Here is a 25,538-nt window from a genome sequence, read left to right as displayed (position 1 = left end):
CCCCCCCCGAGCGCCACACGAAAAATACCTCAAAAGAGAACCAAAAGAGCAAGACTCTTAGCGGTGGATCGCTCGCGCGTCGCTGAAGAATGCAGCTAGCTGCGAGAATTGGACACATTGATACACCAATCAAGTTGTAGAAATGTCTCAAGGATGATCAGTGGAAACGGGATGCACCTGAGCTCAATTTGAGTGTCATGGCAAAGGCTGTGAATACTTATGTATGTTTTTTTAATGTTTAATAAATTTGGAAAGATTTCAAACTTCTTTCACATTGTGATTATGGAGTATGGTTTGTAGAATTTTTAGGAAAATAATGAAATTAACCACTTCCTGCCCAGGTTTATTCCGACACTCCTCTCCTAAATGTAAAAACTATTTTTTTTTTTTTAGAAAATTACTCAGAACCCGAAACATGTTTTTTTTTTTTTTTTTAGCAGAGACACTAGGGAATAAAATGTTCAACGTTGCAACTTTTTATGACACGGTTTTTGCACAGCTATTTCTCAAACTTATTTTTTTTTTGGGGGGGGGGGGGGGGCAGTTTCATTAAATTAAAAAAACAAAAAAACTCACTAAAGTTTGCCCAATTTTTTTGTATAATGTGAAAACATGATGAGCAAATAGATACCAAACATGTCACGCTTTAAAATTGCGCACACTCATGGAATGGCGCCAAACTTTGGTACTTAAAAAGCTCTTAGGCGATGCTTTAAACATTTTTATAGGTTATCCGTTTAGAGTTACAGAGGAGGACTTGGGCTATAATTATTGTTCTTGTTTTAACATTTGTGGTGATACCTCACATGTACATCAAATGTATATCGTTTATTTTTACACTTTACCTTACATTTTTTGATCACTTTTGTTCCTATTACAAGGAATGAAAACATCCCTTGTAATAGGAATAGGGCATTACAGAGATTTTGGAGTCTATAAGACTGCCGCTGGCCAATTCATTCTCTGGCTGGCCGATTGCACAGGTGAGCCAGTAGACGCGGTAATCCATTTTGGAATAAGGCTGTAACATAACTAAATGTGGAAACATTTAAGCGCTGTGAATACTTTCCGGGTGCAATGTATATACACTGCATTTCATGCGTTACAAAACGACTTTCAATTTGTAAAAATAACTTCAAAAGAAAAAAAAATTCACATTTTCCCAAAAATTATTTTGCACGTCACTTCCTCTGTCACTTTTATAGTATTATGTGGGAACAATGATTGGTTTTAGTGCAATAGTGGTTTTCACTATAGCATTTGTGATACAATTCATAAATTTATGGTTACGTTGTCTGAATATTTATCTAACTGAATGGATGACACAGACAGTGGCTGTTCATACTACCATTAATAATTTAGTTGCACGCCAAGGCGCGGGCGCTTAAATTTACTTTTATTGAACTATGCCATAGGCCAGTGATGGCGAACCTTGGCACCCCAGATGTTTCAGAACTACATTTCCCATGATGCTCTAGTACACCAAAGAATGCATGAGCATCATGGGAAATGTAGTTCCAAAACATCTGGGGTGCCAAGGTTCGCCATCACTGCCATAGGCTTCTGCAAAAAATAAAGTAAAAACAACAAGTATGTTAACAAATGCATTTTTTTTTATTTTACAAATAGTGAGAGGTTAAAGCTTTACTCTAGCCTTACCTTCAGTCTTGCACAAACATTCATGGTCAACTTTTGGACTTAAAGCAGAACTTTACCCATAACAACTTGATAAAAAATAATGTTATTAACCACTTAAGGACCGCCTCCTGCACATTTATGTCGACAGAATAGCACGGCTGGGCACAAGCACGTACAGGTACGTCCTCTTTAAGTGCCCGGCCGTGGGTCGCGGGCGCCGGAGTCCCGTGATCCGTCCCCGGAGCTGAAGAACGGGGAGAGCTGTGTGTAAACACGGGTTCCTCGTTCTTCACTGTGGAGCCGTCATCGATTGTGTGTTCCCTTTTATAGGGACACACAATCGATGACGTCACACCTACGGCCACACCCCCCTACAGTTAGAAACACAAATGAGGTCACACATAACCCCTTCAGAGCCCCTTTGTGGTCAACTCCCAAACTGCAATTGTCATTTTCACAGTAAACAATGCATTTTTAAAGCATTTTTTGCTGTGAAAATTACAATGGTCCAAAAAGTGTCAAAATTGTCCGAAGTGTCCGCCATAATGTCGCAGTCACGAGAAAAAAAAAAAAACGCTGATCGTCGCCATTAGTAGTAAAAATTTTTTTATAAAAATGCAATAAAACCATCCCCTTCTTTGTAAACGCTATAAATTTTGCGCAAACCAATCGATAAACGCTTATGACAATTTTTTTTACCAAAAATAGGTAGAATACATATCGGCCTAAACTGAGGGAAAAATTATATATATATATATATATATATATATATATATATATATATATATATATATATATATATATATATATATATATATATATATATATATATATATATATATATATATTTTGGGGGATATTCTAGCAAAAAGGTAAAAAAAAATTGCATTTTTTTCAAAATTGACGCTCTATTTTTGTTTATAGCGCAAAAAAATAAAAACCTGCACAGGTGATCAAATACCACCAAAAGAAAGCTCTATTTGTGGGGGGGGGGGGGGGGGGGAATACGCCAATTTTGTTTGGGAGCCACGTTGCACGACCGCGCAATTGTCTGTTAAAGCGACGCAGTGCCGAATCACAAAAACTGGCCAGGTTTTTTACCTGCCTTAAGGTCCAGGTCTTAAGTGGTTAAGCAAGGAACATACACGCCAGTGTTAAATTATGCTTCCAAAAATTAGTGTTTGCTGTAAATTGCACCAGTAATGCTCCCGTTTCTTCTTGCTGGAGGCTGCCATTTTGCTGATGCCCAGAGCCCCTGAATATGCAGAGCAGGTTGAAACAGTGTTTTACTGGATTTTAATGTCTTGCATAGCTATACCTGCAAAAGGGGTCAGCCTGAAGTGATCTAGCAAGTGCTGTCTAAATATTTAGAGTTCATTAAAATATTCATTATTATTTGGCAAAAATATGTTTTGCCAAATAAACTTTGGGGGGACTTTCTTGTTGCTACCTATGACTAGCAACATTGAACAACAATTTATGTTAAAATTTTTAATCTTGTTTATTCAATACCATACTGTATATAAATCATTACAAAATGTGTGAATTTACTTATCCAACCATCTTCTGTTTTATTTTATTTTTTGCAAGATTTGAAAATCTACTTTTAGCCAGCCCAATATGCTAAGGAATTTTAAGAAAAAGGCAGTTTCTTTAAAAAAAAACACTTTGCTGGTCACAGGAAAAAGCAACAAAACAGCCATAAAAGCTGCCTGCAAAACTTTGCGACCAAAGCTAGCCTCCATCCTATAGAACTTAGTAAAGGTGTGCTGTGAGAATCGGGACACTGTTTTAAAGACCTGAGGCACGCAAGTGTAATTTTTGAAGACCCATAAAGCACAGACTGCTCTACCAGAAATAAATACGAAACCCAGGAAAAAACCTGGACACTAGGAAACAGAGTCCTCTACAAGAGGAGGCGTTTAGCTGATATTTTATTTATTTTTGTGCAACCAGCAGGTGACCATATAAATTCACTGGATCCCCCGAATGATGCTGTATCCCTCAAAAAAGAGAGCCAGCTCAATATTACCAATGGAGCCGTTTTTTTTTTTTTTTTTACAGCTGGTCTTACACTGTACAAATTTGTTCAATGGGTGGCCCTGTTGGCTGCCTCTTGCCCAGAAATCCTCAAATTAAAAAATCCAAGGAGCAGAGCAGAAACTGCTGTCTGAAAAGCTGGTGCACGCTATCAAAAATAGCTTTGCACTTTGCAGGGACCGCCCTGTCAGATCTCCGCTCTCATCTATGGGCGGATCAGATGAACACTGACCGTCTGTCCGTGTTCACCCGATCCGAATGACTGATGGGCAAATTCTTCATTCGCTGACACCCGCTATCCCATAGGGATACATGTATGTCCGTATTTCATCAGAAAACTGATGGATGAAACACAGTCCGCACATGTGAAAGGGCCCTTGGGCTATAGAAAAAAAACTTTGAGTCACTACAGAGCTGGCAAACATGGAACACCAAAAACACTATTACTGAACAAAATATCAAAGCTTCTAAACACCAAAATGGCAAAGAAAATCAAAGAACTTGTAAAAATAAAGTAAACCAACTTCAAACCTGCACAATTTAAACTGCACATATGGAAAAATGCATGCATAAAAAGTTACCTACAGTGAAAATGGCTTAAGCAGCACAATGGCGTAGTGTTAAGCACTGCTGCCAGGGAGCACCAGAATCGTCGGCTTGAATCCCAACCAAGGCACTACTTGCCTGGAGTTTGTATTTTCTCCTTGTGCGGGTTTCTTTTGGGTACTCCGGTTTCCTCCCACATGCCAAAGACATGCTGGTAAGTCAAACTGGCTTTTTTCTAAATTGGCCTTCTATGTGTATGTATGAAAGAGAGTTAGGCACCTTACATTATAAGCTCCTTGAGGGCAGGGACTTATGTGAATTTACAAAATGTATGCAAAGCGCTGGCATTATATAAATACCCATAATAAAAAAAATACCACAACTATTAATTGATCAACATAATTAAGAAGCCAATACAGAATGTGATTAACCTTTTCAGCAGAAACTAAATTTGTCCAAACCCTTTTCCACCTTCAAAGTCTCCCAACCAGGCAATCTGTCTATTTACCACAGAGAATTGGGAGAGAGAAAATTTACACGTACATTCAGGTGCCTATAATTTAAGGATTTTGGGGATTTTAGCACATAGTTGCATCGGTGCGGCTCTCCCCCCAGCCTGCCACAGTACTCTGTCCTGCTGCTGCGGAGTGACAGCAGAAGCAGGACAGAGTAGTAAACACAGGGCAGGCTAGCGCATTTGGGCCTTTTCCTGTCTAGCCTGCCACAATGCCCTATGGAGCACTGGGCAGGCTAGTTTTGTGCGCCGTCACGGATGGAATGGTGTTACCCGTCTTGCGGGTGTCACCTGGATGTGGTCCGCACCTTACCCCCTATGGTGCATAACCGCACGCTATGCAACGACGGCACTGCCCAGGACTTGATGTTTTTACTAGGGTTGTCCCGATACTAGTATCGGGACCGATTCCGAGTATTTGCGGGAGTACTCGTACCCTCGATACCCAAATACCCTTGATACCCAAATAGAATACCCCATTCCCCCCCCCCCCCGCGCGCTGCATTCCCGCTACCGCCAACTGTGTAATACGCGCCGGGAACATTACAGCTTTGAATAGCTGTAGTGATTCGCGCATAGACAATCCCCTTGCTCGGGTGAACTGTCCAATCCCGAGCAAGGGGGAGTGTCTATACGCAGCGCCAATCATTACAGCTATTCTAAGCTGTAATGTTCCCGGCGCGTATTACACAGTCGGCGGTAGCGGGGATGCAGGTAAGCTGGATAATGGGGGGAGACATGGCTGGATAATGGGGGGGGGGGGGGGGGGAGAGACATGGCTGGATATGGGGGGGGAGACATGGCTGGATAATGAGGGGGGGAGACATGGCTGCATTTGGGGACACATTTAAAAAAAGTATCGGTATTGGCGAGTACTTGAAAAAAGTATCGGTACTTGTACTCAGTCCTAAAAAAAGTGGTATCGGGACAACCCTAGTTTTTACAGCAATTTTAACACCCAGAATAGTGCCAAGCCACGCAGATAAGATTGCCATTTTTTGCTTTATACATCAGTATCCATTGAGAAAAATGTACCTCATTTCCATGAGCCACATTTGTTCCTCTTCTAAATATCTCTGCATTGCCTGTCTATGCTCCCATCTGCGCCAATTTCTTTCCTCTTGCATCATCCTAGGTTGATTGCTTGGCTTCACTTCTACTGGAACGCGTGGGTTCACATTTTTCTAGAAAACAAAAAAAAATTCATAGGTTTAGTAGAATTAGGCTAGGATAGTATATAACACAAGTGAAGAAAAATTTGAAGGGGAATTACACATATACGATTCCAGAGTGAGCAGTGATCAAATTCACATGCTGAGGAAATTACCTTTTCCTTAAGGAGTTGTAAAGGCAAGAGTTTTTTATTAAATTAATGCATTGTATTAATTTGTACGTTTATCAAACGGTGATAATTTATCCAATTTCAGTTCTCAGCAGTTCTCAGAGAAAGTTCTCAGAAAAATCTTCTCCTCTGGCACCCCGTTTATGAAGCGGAGAACATTTGTTCTCAGAAGAAGAGATTAAGTTTTTCCTCTGCGAACACCTGAGATCTGAGTAGAAGAGGGAGGGCTGCCTGTGATCTCCTGATACACTTGTGTGATTACAGAGCAGCTGAGTTTTAAAAGTGAAACCAAAGTTTAAAAAAAGACTATTACATGAAAATAATAAGTGCTTTTTTAACGCAGTTTTTTTTTACACACATTTTGGCACATTGTTTAAATGTGTGTTTTTAATTGCTAATTTTGGCATTATTTATGCATATTTTGGTATTTTTTTTAACATGGCATATTTTAACACACATCTGGCCGTAGGTTTTTTTATTGTGCATTTTTTTTAAACACACATTTTGGTCCTTTAGCACACATTTTGGCACAGGTTATTTTTGTTGTAATGGTTTTTATTGAAAATTCAAACAATTACAATATGAATAATACATTGAAAACAATATAGAATCACAGACGCAGCCGTGTGACAAGGCAGAAGTATACAGTATTACATATCTATGGCAACACTAAAGCATCTACATGACCTACAGGTCGGATCGAGCAAGTATGTTAGATCGTTGTGAATCAAACCTTTTCGAATAAATTAGAGAAAATAATGAAGAACAAAGTATAGAGAAAATAACGAAGAACAAACAGCCCAGAATCATGATAGGATTATGACTCTAGTCTAATTCAATTTAGGACAAAGATACATAAGTAAATAACTAAACTTTAAATATAAATTGGGGAGGAAAAATGGGAAGGTAAAGGAAAAAAAGAAAGGAAAAAAAAAGGGGGGGGGGTCTGCCGTAATACAAACTTAAGAATGTCAAATAAATAGGAAATTAATTTCCAGAAATTTTATTTTTGTAGTCATCAGTTGAAATGAGTTAGCCAATCAGACCAGAGATCAGTGAACCTCTTTTGAGTATCTTTAGCTTGATGGATCAATTTCTCCATTTCCATGTTCTTCAGGATGCGGTTAAACCATTCAACTAATGACGGGGGATGAGTGGATTTCCATTTAGCTGGAACACATCCTGGCAGCATTGACCATATGCATTGCCAAGGATCTGCAATAGCCTCCAGGTAATGAGGGAGAATAGTGTAGCAAAAATTGAGCAGGTGTGAAGTCCAGATTAACAGAGGTTATTTGGGAGATATATTCATGGATCTTTTTCCAATACGGTTGGATGACATTGCAGGACCACCAAATGTGAAGGAAGGAACCTGTCTCTTTATTGCATCTCCAACAAGTCTTAGATACAGAATTATTAATCCGATGTAACTTAAGGGGGGTCATATACCACCTGGAGAGAATCTTATAGGTGTTTTCCTGTGTTTGAACATGAATCGATCCCTTATGAATGGATTTGTACATGTTCCTCCATTCTGAGTCTGATGGATCAAGCGAAAGGTCTCTCCCATAATTGATTAGCCCAATTAATTTTTGGTGTTTGAGTGGAGAATAAAAGAGAATATGTAGGAGACTAGGTGCCTAAGCGGACCAACATTGTTACACCACTTTTCAAAATCAGATTTTTCTCTTGACCAGTTCGGTCTAGGGTTGGGTTTCAAGACAAATTCTTAGTTGTACATACGTCCAAAAAGGAAACGATTCTATGTTCAATTTGTTGGCCAAATCAGTTTGGGATATCAATTCGTCGCCTAAGAACTGTCCGGCTCTCACATTTGAAGGAGGCCATCCAGTAGCCAAAAAAATCCTCATGCATTCCCGGTGTAAAACCAGGATTGAGTTTAAATCGGGGTTAACGGACCATTTGGAGAGGAGATTTTGTGTTCATTACAGGTTTGACAGAAAGCAAGAATAGTCGGATGGATCAAAGGGGGTTGTCTAAATGCCAAGGGAACATCAGGAGGTCTAATCCATGGGATTTGAGAAAGTGGTATTGGCGAGAGTAGGTGTTCTAATTTAACCCAATCTTTATATTTATAGTGAATATTCCAAATAATTCTAGTCAAGCAGCAAGCTTGATAATATTTGTACATGTCAGGTAGACCTATTCCACCTGATGGTTTTGGGGTAGTGAGTCTATCATAACTAAACCTCGGGCGGAGTCTACTCCAGATAAAAATTGTGCACATTTTCTTGAAGAAAAGAAGGCTTGGGGGATCGCAATAGGTATGGTTTGTAAGATATATAGGATTCTCGGGAGAATATTCATTTTAACCATCGCAGCTCTACCGAACCACGAAAAAAGTCCGAGGACCATTTTAATAAATCAGATCGGATTTTTTGTAATAGGGGTGTATAATTCAGAGAGTATAAGTCAGTTAGACAAATTGGGAGTAGTATACCTAGATATTTAATAGCACGAGTATCCCAAGTGAAGGGGAATTTAGACCGGCATAAATTACATATAGTTGTAGGCATGGATACGTTAAGGGCAGTAGATTTCGAGAAACTGATTTGGAAGTTCGATAGAATCTTAAAAGTAGAGAAGTCCTCGAGTAAGTTGGGTATAGAAGAAAGATGATTTGTGAGAAACAAAAGGACATCATCAGCAAAGGCAGCTAATTTATAAGTGTGTTTTTCAATGGTTATGCCTTCAATGTTGGGGTTGGATCTAAGGCGATTCAAGAGAGGTTCTAACGTTAGTATAAAAATTTGTGGGGACAGAGGGCATCCCTGGCAAGTACCATTCGACACAGAGAAGGCGTCCGACAGGTGACCATTCACACGTAATCTTGCAGTGGGTTTAGAATAAAGCGTAGAAATGAAGTTCAACATTGAGGATGGGAGGCCTATGGCGCTTAACGTTGGTCATATAATCCCACGCCACTCTGTCGAACGCCTTCTCTGCATCCAACGAGAGCAAGAAACCAGGGGTTTTAGAGGAAGCAAGCCAATGGTGTATATTGATGGCCTTAAGGGTGTTCTCTTTAGCCTCTCTGCCAGGTACAAAACCCACCTGGTCAAGGTTTATCAAATCAGGTATGAGGGGAATAAGTCTATTCGCAAGAGTCTTAGCAAACCACTTCAGATCAACATTCAATAATGAGATCGGTCTATAATTAGCAACCATGGAGTGGTCTTTGTCAGGTTTCGGAATCATCACTACATGTGCCGATAGAAGGTCACGTGGCTGATCGATAGGATGGATAAAGGAATTAAAGGTTGATAAGAATGGAGTGAGGGTGTCCTCGTAGGTTTTATAATACCCTACTGTCAGTCCGTCAGGGCCAGGGCTTTTGCCCGGTTTCATCTGTTTGAGTGCTAGGCCTACTTCCATTTTATTTAAAGGTGTATCCAGTTGCAACCTCATTTCGTCAGAGATAGGTTTGGGGCCATAATTTCGTAAGAAATCTTCAAATTACGTCTGTCATTAGTGGATATTGAAGGATCTGTTTGTGGGAGGTTATAGAGCTTTGAATAATATTCAACAAATTGTTTAGCGATGGTAGAGGGCGAATGTTATTTGTTTCCCTGGGCATCAGAGATAGAACGGATCGTCGTTTAGGCTTTGCTAGTTTGCAGGGCTTTAGCAAGCATCTTACCGGCTTTATTACCAAACTCGCTAGAGCAAATTTGCGCTTGACTTGCTTTCCTAAAAAATCTAACATATCGGATCTTGCCCGAATTAGTTCAGTGAGGGTCGTCACAGCTTGAGTAAGCTTGTGTGATTTTTCTAAGTTTTGAATTTTACAAGCAAGTTCAGAGTATCTTTCTTTCTTTGTTACGTTAGCTGCGGCGGCGATAAAAATACTCCGAATAACACAATTGTGGGCCTCCCAATTTGTGTCAGGAGAAGTATCCAATGGGTCATTTTCATTAAAAAATAATTTGATTTTGGATTCCACCTCTCGGGCTATGGAGGGATCAGTGAGTAAAGAAGGATCAAGCCTCCAAATATTCATTTCGAGGATGTGCGTCTGGAAATGAGATAGTCAAAGAAATAGGGTTGTGGTCCGAAAAGAACATAGGATCAATTGAAGCATTTTGGATCATGGGTAAATCATTCTGGGTAATCCTGGAAAATCTGCCATGCGGTGGTGAATAAAATGTATAGTCTTTACCGTCAGGTGTCATGAAGCAGGAGGTCCTGGAGGTGGGATTTAATTTTCCTGATATTTTTAAATGGTATCGAAGAAGTGCCTGTGGAGGTATCTTGAACAGGATTAAGGGGAACATTGAAGTCCCCACCTAGAATAAGGACACCTTCTTTGAATGAGGCCAGTTCGGAAATAGATCCGAAAAAATAAACTTGATTCTTATTAGGGGCGTAAATGTTTGCCAAAGTAACCGTACGGTTCAAAATCGTGCCTTTTAGTATCAAGTATCTGCCTTCATCAATGATGGAAGCAGAAACGAGGAGGGGGCAGTTCTTAGCTATTAAAATTGAGACCCCCTTTGATTTCATCAAGGGATTAGTGGAATGGAACACAACGGGAAAATTGTGGTCATTCAATTTGGGTATTGAATCTGATCGGAAATGGGTTTCCTGGAGGAATACAATGTCAGCTTTGTTCTGTTTTAGGTTCAAAAGTAATTGGGATCTTCTTTCCGGGATATTAAGACCTTTAGTATTTAGAGAGAAGATTTTGATCGGAGGAACACCATCAGATGGAATATTGGTCGTCATAATGAATCAGGAATTTTAACAGTAAGTGATCTAGACAATGAAGGGGCATGTAAGTATAATGGCAGTCAGGGGGGAGGTGAGAAAAAGGGGGAAAACCAAATAAAAAGAAAGGAAAGTGAAGGTGTGGGAGGAAGGATTTCCGGACTATCTGATTTCCCACTCACTAACAAATCTGAGTGGGTACACCAGAAACGGTGGGGAGGGGGGGAGGGTCCGGAATTGAATAGTAGTCTTATATAAAGGAGTGAGGAGGAGGAATCACTTTCGGATAAAAGTGAGACTACTGTAAGGGGGTCGACCAAACCTTCGAGAAGAGTGACAAAAATTGGTCTATTAAAATATGAGATGGCTGTCCCTACCAAAGCCCTAATATAAACAGAAATGCAACGTTCAGGGTTAGAAAGGAGATACGTGAAGGGGATCAAATAAATTAGATCTTCAGTGAGATCAATTTTAATGAACAATTTTTCTCACGACATTTGATGTAAATTTTTACTGATTATAAGTATAGATTTGGATAGGCTTGGATTGTGAAAATATTGTTCAGCAGAGGCCCAGGTAATCAGTAAGTATTATGGTTTAGATCATTCGTAACATAGTGGCCTCTTCCCCATTTCTGATCTCCTTTTATATTCACATAAAATAAATGAGACCAACGATAAAGAAAAAGAAAACAAAAATGAACTATAAATATTAGTGAGGAAGATTATGTAAGATTGGATATATTTTCCAAATTTTTTTTTTATATGTCGGCTCATATAAGGAAAAAAAAATGTAATCACCTATATGAACAAATAGCGATTTACGCTTGCGAATATCACAAAAAGGGTGAACAAGCCAAGCGAATATGTAAAATATTATATATCGTACCTTTCTTTTGTATGCCAGAGACATATATATAGTCATGCATTAAAAATAAATACTCTATACGTACGTGTACATTCATCTGTGTTCTAAACCATAAGACATTGTGATATGTACAATAGAGTTTAAGGGTAAGCATTTAATTTTGCCCTTTATATTAATAAATTCAATTTCCTGCCCCCCCCCTATTTTTTTTTTTTCCCCTCTATCATTCATTGATCTAGAACCATTTACCCCTTTCCCTTTTTTTTTTTTTCAATTGATCCATATTTAATAAAAACATTTTTTATATATGTGAATTTTAGGAGCATATAAATAAAAAACAAAAAGGAAAAATACTTTATATACTAAGAGGAGGAGATACGTAACTAAAGAGAAACTAGAACAGAAACTAGAACAGTGCACAGCGATAACATGTCACCCCTACCATCACAGAGATGAGGTTGAAGTTCAGCGGGTGATGGGAGCTTGATCGCGTCGGGATCTGCGAGGCAAGGGTTCAGCAGGAGGGCTATATGGGAGAGGGTTGTTGAGCAACTGAGCCTCGGACACGGGTGATGAAGGTGATGGTGAACGTCTGCGACGGGTCCGGGAGTTCGATGCTTCCATCGGTTCTTCTGGTGAAGAGTGTACACGTACAGTCGGTGTTGCAAATTCCGCGTACCAGTCGGGTACTGCGACAAGTGGCAAGTCCAGTTGTTTGCAAAAGGCAGGTAGTTCTTCCGGTACCCGCAAAAGGGCAGAACGGTTTTGATAGTAAGCAAAGAGGCCAAACGGGAACTTTCATTTGTATCTTATATTTTTGGAATTGAGCACTTCCAATAAAGGGCGAAGGTCCCTGCGGTTCTTAAGTGTAATTGCAGAAAGGTCTTGGAAAATTTGTAATTGGTGACCCTCAAAAAGTAATCTATTCATATCACAGGCTTTTTTCAGAATATATTCTTTAATCTTGAAGTCGTTCACAAAACAAATTACGTCTCTGGGGGGTTCAGAGTCTTTTCCTTTAGGGCGCAGTGCTCTGTGTATACGCTCCATGGAGATGACAGGGCGCTCCGGGTTATTGAGGATGTCATTAAATGCGTCAGAGACTACCTGAGGTAAACGGTCATTATCAACGTATTCAGGTAGGCCACGAATCCTCAGGTTGTGGAGTCGTCCCCTGTTGTCAATTTCTTCTACGTGACGCTGCAGGTCACGGAGCTGACTATTGTGGAAATTGATCCGGTAATCGATCGGTTTGATCTCTTCACGATGAAATAAAGCATTTTCAGCTGTGAGAGCATCTTAAATGTCAGTAGCCATTGACCGGAGATCATGAATACTCAATTGATGGACCGCCGGTAAACCATAGTCATTTGACGGTGTGTTCTGACCTGAAGGAGATAAAGTGATTCCATCACGATCATGAGGAGAAACGGCTTCAGGAGGGGGGAGCTGTCAAAATGCTATTTCTCCTAGAACCAGATACGTCAGAAATAGATCGGTTCGCGGTCGTTTGTCTCGGGGACCGGGATCTGGATGCCGAATTGTTCCGGGAGGAAGTCCCCATTACTTAGGGAAAAAAATTGGTGTAAAATACCCATATAGTAGTAGAAATCGGGCTGAGGTGTGACAGAGCTCTCACTTCAAGCAGCCATCTTCCTTCACGGCTAGCCACGCCCCTCTTTAACATGCATTTTGATTTCCTTTTTATGCGTATTTTAGCAAACCACACATTTGCTAGCCACTTTTGGGATGCCATTAACAATTAATGACACCGCAAGCATATCATGCATTTTGTTTTGTTTTGTTTCAGGAACGCACTCCAAAATACAGGTTAAAAAAAGCACCAAAATGTACATTTTGGGCATAGAGCATTGTGCATTTTTTCAATGCGCATTTTGGCAAGTTGCTAGAGTATTTGTCAAATGACAAAATGCGTGGCAAAATGCATGTTTGCTAACTGCATTTGGGGTGCCATTAACAAAGAATGGCACCCAAAAAAAAAATGCATTGCGCATTTGACAGAATTTTTGCGCAATTTGGAATTGTGGAAAGAATTGCACAATTCTGCATTGCTCAGATGTGAATAGCTCCTAAAAGAAAATACATTATAACTATACTGTGTGTGTGTGTGTGTGTGAGTAAGAGATTATATATATATATATATATATATATATATATATATATATATATATATATATATATATATATATATATATATATATATATATATATATACACATACATACATATACACACACACACACACACACACACACACACATATATATATATATATATCCTATATACATAAACATAGTTATTTATATCAAGCTTTAAGCTTGCTTTTGCTGATATTAGGAGGAAAGAAACCTTCACATCACAGCAGCTTCTCACCCATATTCTCAACCTCTGAGCCGGAGAATCTGGGACGGAGATATTTTACAGAGATAGCCAGTGAGATCCTCAGATCTCACCTTCATAAACTGGTCATCTGTGTAAAAGTGAATGACAGAAGGGTAATGTCTTGTGATGAGAAGTGAAAAAAAAACATGTTCTCCACTCCTCATCTCAGCTTCATAAACTGGCACACCTGAGAGATCACGCGTGATCATCAGGATCTCAGCTCTTCTGTTTGATAAACGTACACCAAAGATAAAAATCCTTTTGTGTCGCATAGTGGAAGTGCAGATTATCAAGCACTACCAATGAACACATTCAGTGCCCCCTGTTGTCTTGGTGTCCTATTGTACAGCCATATTACTGTTTGGTTTGGCGAGATGAAGCATCTCTCCCCAGCATCTCACAACTAATGACAACACTTGGGCCTCACTCAGAGAAAGAAGCCTAGGTCATTTGTCATAAGAGTAGTATACATAAACCCATTCTGTCAGTACTAAAGCAGAAAACATAGGATGGATTCTTGCACTTTCCATTAAAGCGGAGGACCACCCAAATTTATTTTTATTTTTTTAAAAGCCAGCAGCTACAAATACTGCAGCTGCTGACTTTTAAAAAATAGACACTTACCTGTCTAGCTTGCCCGCAATGACAGCAGCCGAGGCCCAGCACTAGCTCGTCTCTCGGCTGCCCCCACCGCCATCCTCGGAATCAGGAAGTGAAGCGTTGCAGGTTCACTGCTCGGTTCCCTACTGCGCATGAGCGAGTAGCGCGGCGTGCCCTCACTGGTCACCATTTTTGGGTGGAACTCTGTTTTAAATTGTTTAATTTAAGCAGTCATAAGTAGGGTAGTAGATATACGCAGTAGGGGTAGCCAGAGTGTGAATCAGTCTTCACTGTAAGTGGCAAAACTTCAGAAGGCGGCAAATCTGTGCAGTGAAGGAGTTGTGTGAGCAGTATGCACTTAGAAGAAAGTCTGGCCCAAATGCAGCAGGAAAAAAACTGGGGTCACAGCCTGAGGACACCCTAAAAGGAGTCTGTGGGGGGGTGTGGCTTAGGGTTCCACTAAAGTGGCTGCTTGGTCTCACAGCTCCATCCATACATCCTGCAGGCATCCTGGCTCCGATTTTCTCCCAATCTGCTGCGGAATAACTGGCCTGGTCCAGAAGGCAAGATGGCGCCGATCCCTCGACCATGCATGAGGCCGCGCTGCAGCCAGCCCCATCCTCAGCACAGATCTCTTCACAGGGGGTGAGTGACTATACCTGCTGCCTTTCGCACCCAGGTAGCACACTTAGCAACTCTAGACTCCCCAGCCTGTTAAGAGGATTCTGCTTCACCAAGCCCCTCTATTGCAGAACCTACATAGGTAGAGATCATGCTGGCCATGAAGGACTGTAAAACTTCACTGTCCAAATGGAACGCATCCATATTGAACGTACAAGTTTCCTGGAATACACAGTGCATCCTTTATCAGCAACTGTACGCACGGCCATGGATGAGCTGGGGATCCTCAGGGCTAAATTAGACGATTTGGAGAATCGCTCCCGAAGGAACAACCTCTGATTTGCGGGGTCCCGAAATGATCGGAGCGGTCCCGCTGCGTCATGTGATTTGGGTAGAGGAACTCTACCATGCCTTTGAAATTGAGCGTGCACATCGCATCCCCCCCCCCCCTCCCGATATCACCGATTGCAAAAATCCTTAACTTCCGTGACAAAGTCGCTATCCTGCTTCTTGCCAGAGAAAAAGGTCCCTCAAGTTCAACGGCAATACTATTTCCATTTACCCTGATCTCTCAGCAGACGTGCAACGCATATCCTTTACAGCGGTAAAAGACCGTCTCCGCAATGAAGGCCTTCCCTATGCGATGCTGTTCCCTGCCAAGCTGAGAATCGTCTACGAAAGCAAAGCTCACTTTTGCTCTCGTCACAGGTCCTGAGCCTCTCCATGCCCCTGCATTCCTCCTACTTGCTACCTGTGGGCAAAAAACCCGGGGAATTTATTAGGATGCCTGATCCACACTGCTCTGATGCTGGGCCTCATTGCGGCTTGTCCTTGCATTACTTTTTTTTTATGCTGCAATTACTTTTGCATCCCTGAAAATTTTCATGATCACTCCTACTCCTCCTTTTGATCTCCAAGAGACTGCACCTGTGTGCCTCATGTACTTGTTATTGTTTGTGCCTTATGTTACAGATTTCTTCTAAATCCTGCAAGATGGACACTTGTACTTCACCTGAGAGCCCCCATGGAACTGCTACTTTCCCCATACCAGTACGTGGCGAGGCCACAGGGCTTCTTATCCCTTCTCAAGACTGAGAAGAGGGAGGTACTTTTTGTTTAGGGATTCAATGCTCACTGTGTTTGGGTTAGTAGAGCAGGGTGGGGGATGTTTATTTTTGCAGTCCTCATGTTCTAGCTGATGAGAAGGACTGGCCTTTCAGGATTTGGGCTGTTATATATGCTTCTATGAACACGTTTTCTTTGCTGCTATTGCATCCCTACTATAGATGGCATTATAGCCCGTAATATTTGTGGTGTGCTGCACCGATTGATAACTTTTGCAATGCTACTGTACTGACCAAGACTCCTTATGGCTGGTGTTAAAACAGATTTTATGGAATGTGAATGGAAAGGCAAGTCTCAAGGGGTTTATAATCTAAGGGGAGGGGGTGGAACAAAAATAATAATTGCTAAGAATTATCTGATATGGAGCTGGCTGAGAGAACATTTTAGGTGGAGGTGGGGTAGGCTTCCCAGGATAAAATAGTTTATTTGAGGGACACCTAGGTGTGGAAAGGGTAGTGCCTGGATGGACACATGGGGGTGGGGAGTTCCAGAGGTTCTGGAGCAGTCCTGAGGTTGAGCATGGGAGGTGGTAACAAGGGAGATGGAAATCAGGATGTTTTAGGGCCAAAAACTTTAGTAAACTCCACCCTCGGGCGTTCCCGATGCAGGTCACCATTACGAGACCGAGGCAAGGGTATTGGTGCTGATATCAAATGTCCAATGATGCTGCCTACGGGTTGAACTGTACTCAGCGGGGTACATTACCTCAGGGAGTCTACTGTACATATTCCCCGGTCCTGGGAATAGATATAGCGGAGACACAAGGACGTACCCCTGTTACCCCAGAGAAAAGGCTTGATATCATACCTGACACCCCTATACATCTACAAAATCCTTTGGGATTTGGGTCCGAGTTAAAGGCTTGGCTGGTAGATTTTGGGCAACAGGATGAAATATTAAATGTGCTAAGAGATGCTGAGAAACAAGCCACCATACTCACCCATGATCAAAATAAAGGGGAGAGGAGTCTATTTTTAGGTTTTATTCCTCTTTAAGAGAGGACCCTAGAACTATATTTTTTCTTGGTGTTCTAGGGATAAGCCTCTTCAATTTGTAATAAAGTGCAGTCAGGTTTACCTACCGTATTTTCCAGCGTATAAGACGACTTTTTGGATGCAAAAAAATGCCGGCAAATACGGTAAATTCAAAAAAATGTATTCATTTTTCTCTCGCTCTTGTTAATATCTGTGTACCTGACCGGCAAAAATACCGCCAATTACTAGTATGAGAGGAGTCGTTTTCTTAAAAGGAACTATATTCTTCTCTCGCTGACAGCTAAAGTTGTCAGGGCAACTGTGTATTAAAGAGCATTAAATTGGTATTCAAAAAACTAACAACCTAAAGTGGAATGTAAACTAGAGATCTTGGTTGGAGCAGCATTAAATCTGTATTTTTATTTTTTATGTTTATTTATTTTTAGAAAAGAAACGATAACCAAGTAATTTCTTGACAAATGTGCCACAAATAAGACTCTCCTGAACTTTCGTTCACCATGCTGAAAAGTGCTGTCTCGCGGTCCGATCTAATCGTTATAATCATTACATCATATTCTCAAGTTACAGGACTAGATATGCCAGGATCCTGCCATCAATGTTGGAATTATGCTCTTCCAAAGCAAAGGGGCGATGAAACCGAGGGGAGACAGGAGTGTAAACAAAAGGCTTCTGGAGGCTGATGCCGAGCTGCTGGGGAGCGAAGGCTGAGCTCGGAGAGCTAGAGGACAGTGGCCGGATTGCAGAGACCGAGAGACACTCATCCGAGCATCAGAGAACCGGATCCATCCAGCGGAGCTGAACAGAGCTGACGGAGAAGCAAGTTGCAGTCACAGGACCCTGAACAAAAGTTACTACCCGGAGCTCCGATCCAGTGGGTGAGCGGGTCACGACCCACAGTTTGCTAAGTTTACACGCAGTTAGACTCATATACAGGCCTCACTGGGATTTATAGTTCCACAGAGGAGCAGAGGAACTGAAACTGAGAAGGCTTGAGGCCTATCTAATTTGACGTTTCAAGCAATTTTAAAATAGTTGTTGCAGTTACACCAGGAGCATTTTCACTTCAATTTGACTCATCAAAACTGTGGATTACAAATCACTTTAGCTAGCGAAGAAAAGAAGATCCAAGACCAAGTACTTTAAGTGAGATCTCACACATAGCTAATAAAGTAGGGGGAGCTCCCAGGTATAAAATGTTTATGTATACTGTTTTCAAATAGCTTATGTTTAAATCAATTGTGCTGTCTTACGTTGGGATGACAGCACAAGTACTGTAATCACTTCTTTGCATATTTCACAGTAAAATATATCTCTGGTTAAGTATCCAGTTGTTGTGGCGTACTGTTTCTCACTCCAAGTGCAGTCAGTGGATCCTGGGGTTATAATACAGGTATTTTGTATTGTCTTACATTGTATTGTATTGCATCACAGCTGTGCCAAGGGGATTGAGCCAAGTTAGTGGGGTTTATTGGTAGAGTGCAGGCCCAAATTAAACCAGCAGCTCCTTCGGGGGTCAGTGCTACACATATTTATAACAAGAAGATGTAGAAGTCTTAAGGGTGGGTTGAGGAGGGGTGGGGTTTTTACGAAGGTGTGTGATTATATATATATATATATATATATATATATATATATATATATATATATATATATATATATATATATATATATCAGAATGCAGCCCATAGCTCAGGCCTTTTTGGCCTGAGGATCTGATCGAGACATGGTGACGTAGGATCTCTCTAATGTATTCCCTTTTCTCCATCTCTTTACTCTTCCCTAGAGAGGAAGACCTGACCCACATGGTGACGTAATATCTCTCTCTCCTATCTTAAGATTTTGCCCAAGAGTATAATAGGAGTCTGAATGTCCATTGTAACCATATCTGAGTTAGGCCTTAGTTATCCTCGTGACCTGGCAACACTATACCTGCAACATCACCTAGGGATATTTGGTAATTTCTAATCATTAATTTTCTTCATCTCTAATTTTTCCTATCCTACGACTTGTCCTGATTTATTGATGTGTCCATTGAAGCAATATTCCCATTTGTATTAGTGTGTATTATCGGTAACATCTTTGTTTTAAAGGTGGTATCATTTTTGTTACTGTTATGAATATCAGATTAATACAAGTTTATTTTCTGTCCAGGCCTGGACTGGCCATAGGGCATACCGGGCATATGGGCGGTGGGCACGCGGCGGCCAGCGAACGGCCCTCGGCAGGGGTGTACCAAGGGGTTGCAGGCCGAGAGGGGACGCCCAGTTTACCCAATAGAGATCCCCCACCACCAACACAGCGCCAGATAGAGAGATGAGCAGGGCGATTTCTCCCCTCCCCTTGCTGCCCACAGGATCAGTTAGAGGAGAGGAGCTGCTTCTACTCCTGCCTGTCCTCGCCTCATGTGTCTGCCACGCCCACTCTCCCCGACAGACACTGTTCTGCTGCCTAAGGAATGTGGACGGGAATATTCAAGGCAAACAGAAAGGAAAGATGGAGTCCGATATCCATCCAGTTCCTCCTGCCTCTGAGTACTGTAAACTGATGTAAGGGTGCTCTTTCTTTCTTTCTCTTGGTCCATCTATATTTCTTTATCTCACCCCACATCCCATCACTAACCCACGCCGTGTCCCACCCCCACCCCGGCGGCTCAGTCTAAAATGCCCGGGCCTATTTTTTGTCCCAGTCCGGGCCTATCAATAAATTTAATCATTTTAATCTTCTTTGCACCGCTATTCTTTGTTTTAATTTTTATATAGACAAAAAGGTTTTAATCGCTTATTTTAATTATTTAAGTGAGGGAATATAATATTTCCATGACACTGGGACAGTCAATCCTCTTTACATTAGACCAAGCCCTTACTTCACAGATCCAATCGGACTCAAGATTACAAATAGCCACTTTTAGGTACCTAGGAGTTGTGGTTCAACTGCCACTGTCCCTCTATATTGTCAATAACCTAGGCACGCTACTTCAACTACAGACCCAAACCAAACAATGGAGGGACTTGCTCCTGGAACCGATGGGACAAGCCAATGTCCTCAAGATGATATAATTTGCCTAGACTGTTATATGTCATGGCAAACTCCCCCTGTAAAATCCCTAAAACGATTTTCAAGAGCATTGATTCTATTTGTATTGCATTCCTTTGGAACAGCAGACCCCCTAGAGTGGCACTGGAGACACTTGGTGGGGTTAGCTTTCCCTGACTTTTACCTTTATTACCAGGCATCTCAACTGGTTAATATCCATGACTGGCTGCACCCTGACTCAAACAATGATTGTACAACTACTGAAGGTGCCATAGTTTCCTCGTTTGAAACCATACACAATATAATTTATAGAAGGTGCACCCCACCGGGACCTGGAATGGCTATCTTGCGTACCTCTCTCTCGGTTTAAAACTTGACAGATAAGCGTGCCTCATGGTTAGCCTTCAATAGTCAACTCTGGTTTAATCCTACGCTTCCGGAACTGAACTCCTTGCCCGACCCTCAAAGGTGGACTTCCAGGGGGGATCAAATACTTATGTCGCATATATAACCCTCAGGGCTTTAAAGCTTTCTCCCAGATGAGACTGGACTTTGACTTACCACGCACCTACACCTATTTGTTCTTCTATTACCAGCTTAGACATGCTGTGCGAACGCAGTTTGGTTCCTTGGATAGTCCACTTAAAACCCCAGATCTGGAAAAACTTTTAAGAACCCTGGACCAGACAAAGCTTATTTCCACCTATTCAGCCCTGGTAACAGACTCCAACCCTAGGTTCAAAGTGACACAACAGAAATGGGACTCCCTAGATATCCCTATTATGGAAGATGATTGGTCTGAATTCTGTGACACTTTTAAGACTTCCGTTATATCCTTCAGGGACAAGGTAATCCAACTTAAGATCTTTCACCAATCACACCGGCTAGAATGCACAAAATGGGCTTTCAAGGTTGTGGACGCATGGCCACCTTTCTCCATTGCTTTTGGAACTGTCCTATAGTACAAGTCTTCTGGGGGAACGTAGGCCTTTTTCTCTCCTCAGCGTTGGAACTTCCTAACAACCCCAAGAACTGCCTTTTGGGTATCTTTGGTGACTTAGCGGTTCCCTCTCAGGCCAAAAGACTGCTTCACATCCTATATTTTTACGTAAAGAAAACCCATTTTGTTGACCTGGAAAGAAACAGCAACCCCGACCAGGGGTCCATGGTTAAAACTGGTTAATGAAGCCCTCCCACTATATAAACTCACCTTTTATATCTAAGAAAAAAAAAATCACAAAATTTGGGGCAGATGGCTGGCTAGCCCTCCGACTCTCTCCCCCATGCTGCCATGATGGAAGAATGCCTGAAACAGCTTGCCTAGTACTACGATTAAACTCTGCTGCGATTGTACTACTCATGGTTGTAATACTTGTCTATCTATAGAGTCTGATATTGAAGATGATGTAATTTGTTTTACCATTATATTGCATAACGGATGCACAAACTATTTCTGTTCTAGACCGACATAGGAGCACTTTGTACTGTATGTGTTGGATCTTGTTCGGTCCCTTTCTTTGTATGTTAAGAAACTGCAACAAACTTTTTACTTTTTTAAGACAAGAATGAGTCTGTAGTAAGGGCAAAAGCCATCAAGCAATGTGGCAGTGGGAGGTATGGAAAATGACCTTAAATAGTCCGTTAAGAAAAGGGCCTTAGTGGAAAACATAAGGGGCTGTCACATACCCAACACCTAAGCAGCAAAATATTCAGAGCCAGATTTGGAAAAAGGTCCAGTGGCATTCGAACCTGGAAAGACCTGCTGTAGAGAAACTTGCAAGCAGGACTAAGCCAGCAGTAGTCATTGTGTTCTGCTGGTGGGGGGAAACCACCTGTTGTCAGAATACAATACCGCAGCAGGGGGGAATTCACCCATCAACACTAAAATGTGTTGATTGGGGAGTCTAGCTTTAGTCTTCAAATCAATGCCTGTGGAGGCTCTAGGATGCAAGGTCCCAGGCTTGTACTCCACTTTCTCCCAAGTCAACAGTAAACGGCCTCATCTCCTCTTAACATCAAGACTCTCCTCCCCCCCACCGACATTCAGTTGTAAAATGGCAATTCAGTGTGCAGTACAAACTCTGGCACTGGACAATTAAATGACCACAAAATGTCCCATACATTTTGCATTTAAGGGGTTACATAGATGGTACAATTTACCTTGTTCCCGATCCAGCATCAGGTCTTCCATCTGACCACTGCACTTTTAGTGACTTTGCGATCCTGTGCACTCCTGTGTCTTCACTGTGTCTCCAATGACCCCTATGCACCCTGTTTCAGTCAGTGATCCTAGAGCAACCTGTGTCATGAGTGACTCCATAAAATCCTGCAACTGCAGTGCACACTTGTATCCCCACGCAACCACAGGTATGCTTCTGTATTTTCTGGACTCTCTCTCCCTGTGACTATAGCACCATGTCCATGACAAGGTATAAATATGAAACCCAACACAGGTACTTACAAATGTCAGCCAAGTATTGCCGTTATCTTAGAAACATCTTAGGCAAAGTCGGGTTCACAAATCCAGATGTGTGTGTAAACTCTACACCAATTTAATCTAAACACACAGGGTACTAGAATTAGAGACTCAATTGTACATAAAGTTAATATGTGTGGGCTCACTTAAATGGAATCCCCCCATGCAGTTATTAGCGGAGACCCACAATGTGTATACACATAAACTGCCTCCTGTGATGTGTAATGTAAACATCCCTGCGGGCAGTGTGCGAGTCTTTGTGCAGGAGCAGACATGCTGTGGGGTGGCCCATGGCGCGTCTGCACATATGCCATGGGGGACTGTGCCAGCTCCTAAAGACCAGGCAGAGAGTCGCAGCTTGTCAGTGCCGGCACCAGATCTCAAAATAAGAAAAATGGTGCAGCAGAATAGATGCAAAGGGAGAACCTTCGGCCTAATGCAAGACAGGAAAGGGCTCTGTGGTCTAGTACGTATTTATTTTTATTTTGCGAGAGAGCCCATTTTTATTTTTTGGGAGTTAGGTAAAGTGAAGTTTCTCTTCAACATCAAATGTATTCACAAAATATGAAGGAGGATGCATGAAAAATAACTGCATTCATTTAAAAACTATTAGACCCAAGCAGAGTGTACCGTGGGGCACACACTTTAGTAGCAGTAAGAGACTGGCAGCGAAAATAGGATTTTATACCATTGGTTAAGTTGCCACCTACAGAGGGCTGGGCACTACAAACTGCAAGGGCCAGCCCAGTAGCAAACCTGCTCAGTGTTTGAAAGTTCCAAAAAGATGCCCTTGTGAAACAAAAATGTTTTTTTGCTAGGCAAGACCACCAGATCCAAGACCCTCTTTTTTATGGATAGAAACCTCTAAACTTCTCAAGCAGGAAATTAAAAAAAAACACTTCCTATTGAGGCCTTGGAGGAGGTGGAGATCTGTGGTATGTTGCAAGAAAACTAGGAGGTTAAAGCAAATAGTCATTTGGAAGGTGGATTCTGTATCCTGAAAACACCACCTCCTCCACCCAGTCATCCCAAAATGTGCTTTAACCAAACTTCTACAAAGCTGACCCCAAGAACTGAAGGGCTTCATACAGAGGAAGACTTGTCCACAGGTTTAGGGATTTTGGGTTGCCAGAATCATTTAGAGCTTGTAGAAGAGTCAGATTCAGACAGATTGAAAGATTTGGATGAAATTACTGACATCCTAAAAGGCAAACATGGTTTGCCTGGAAGGAAAGGGTGCCCATACACTCATACGTTTTGTGCTCATGTGCTTGATTAGTACTTCTACCCCAAGTAGCATTCCTTTTTACTTCATCCAGCCGAGCCCTGAATAGTCTGTCCTTAATCGAGTAGACACAGTAAGGCTCTCTTGTAAGGCAGCCCATAGATGCAAATTTATTTCCTGCAATCACGGATTGCAGGAAAGAAATTTGCATGATTCTCCCATCAACACAGAGTGCCGACATCCCTCCTACAGAGCAATTGTCTTCTCCCGGCAGGGGAAGCCATCCCCTCCCGGCAGGGGAAGCCGTCCCCTCCCGGCAGGGGAAGCCGTCCCCTCCCGGCAGGGGAAGCCGTCCCCTCCCGGCAGGGGAAGCCGTCCCCTCCCGGCAGGGGAAGCCGTCCCCTCCCGGCAGGGGAAGCCGTCCCCTCCCGGAGAAGACCGTGATTATAGCAGCTGCTTGCGATAATCAGAAAGCAAATCTGCCCACTAATTAGCCTGCCCATTAATGGTTCAAATCTCAACCGGTTCCTATTGAACCGGCCGAGATTCAAACCGTGTATGGCTGGCTTCAGTCTGATAAACCAACCAGCACTTCAGACATAGAACAATATGCATGATCACATAAGTCAAGGTTGAAACAAGAGACTTAAGGGGTCAAGTCTGGCACATTGTCATACAAGACTAGAGATTTTCTAATATTGGGTCTTGCCCCAATACAGTGGGAGAGAGTTTGAGACAGTAAGGATGGGCTAAAACAAGCCAGATCAGAGAACCTGACATGGTAAACATGGCTCTATAGAGAGTCTTCAGTTTCCGCTCAAATAAGTCCTTAAACAAAGCATTCTCCCCAGGGATGATTGTCACTTTGTTCTGGCTTGAGACACCATGGCAGGGGGAAGGGGGTTTGGGTGCCTAAGAGAACTCTGATCATTTAGAGGGCTCATGGACTGCCTGTATAAGAGACTAAACTTTTTTGGGCTTATAGAGAACGTAACACGAGTTTTCATATTTGCATTCATACTCCCTCAGGACAGCATCTGGGTCACTAAAATGTCCAAATCCAAAGATCTAGCATGACATGTTGTACATAAAAAAAAATATGATTTTTTGTACTCACCGTAAAACCCTTTTCTGAGTCCATGGACAGACACAGCTCCTTAAATCTTGACAAGTGGGTTATGTTCCCTGTTTACAGGAGAGGACTAGGCAGAAACATGTTTGTTAATGTAACATGTATTTAATTCTCTGAGTTCAACAGCCCCGCCCAAGGGGCGGTCCCTCCAGACACTAGCCAGGCCCAACCCTGGGTAACTACCAAGACCAGACGAGAGCGGGCACATACAGGGAGGTGTGGCCGCAGATCCACGCAAGTCCAGTGACTCAGA

General features: G+C 41.9%; 1 protein-coding gene across 1 annotated transcript in view; it reads right to left on the bottom strand.

Annotated features, from left to right (window-relative positions):
- The window catches only part of ZFR2 (zinc finger RNA binding protein 2), a 290,651-nt gene that overhangs the window by 132,884 nt on the left and 132,229 nt on the right, over positions 1–25,538 (bottom strand). The window contains exon 9 of the mRNA XM_040339314.1: positions 5,774–5,922. Within this exon, the coding sequence (XP_040195248.1) occupies positions 5,774–5,922 (149 nt within the window). The remainder of the gene's footprint in view (positions 1–5,773; positions 5,923–25,538) is intronic.

This window comes from Rana temporaria, chromosome 1 (genome assembly GCF_905171775.1).
Source record: "Rana temporaria chromosome 1, aRanTem1.1, whole genome shotgun sequence".
NCBI classification, from domain to species: domain Eukaryota; kingdom Metazoa; phylum Chordata; class Amphibia; order Anura; family Ranidae; genus Rana; species Rana temporaria.
Note: the sequence above shows the minus strand (reverse complement) of the source record. Positions and strands in the feature narration are given on the sequence as shown.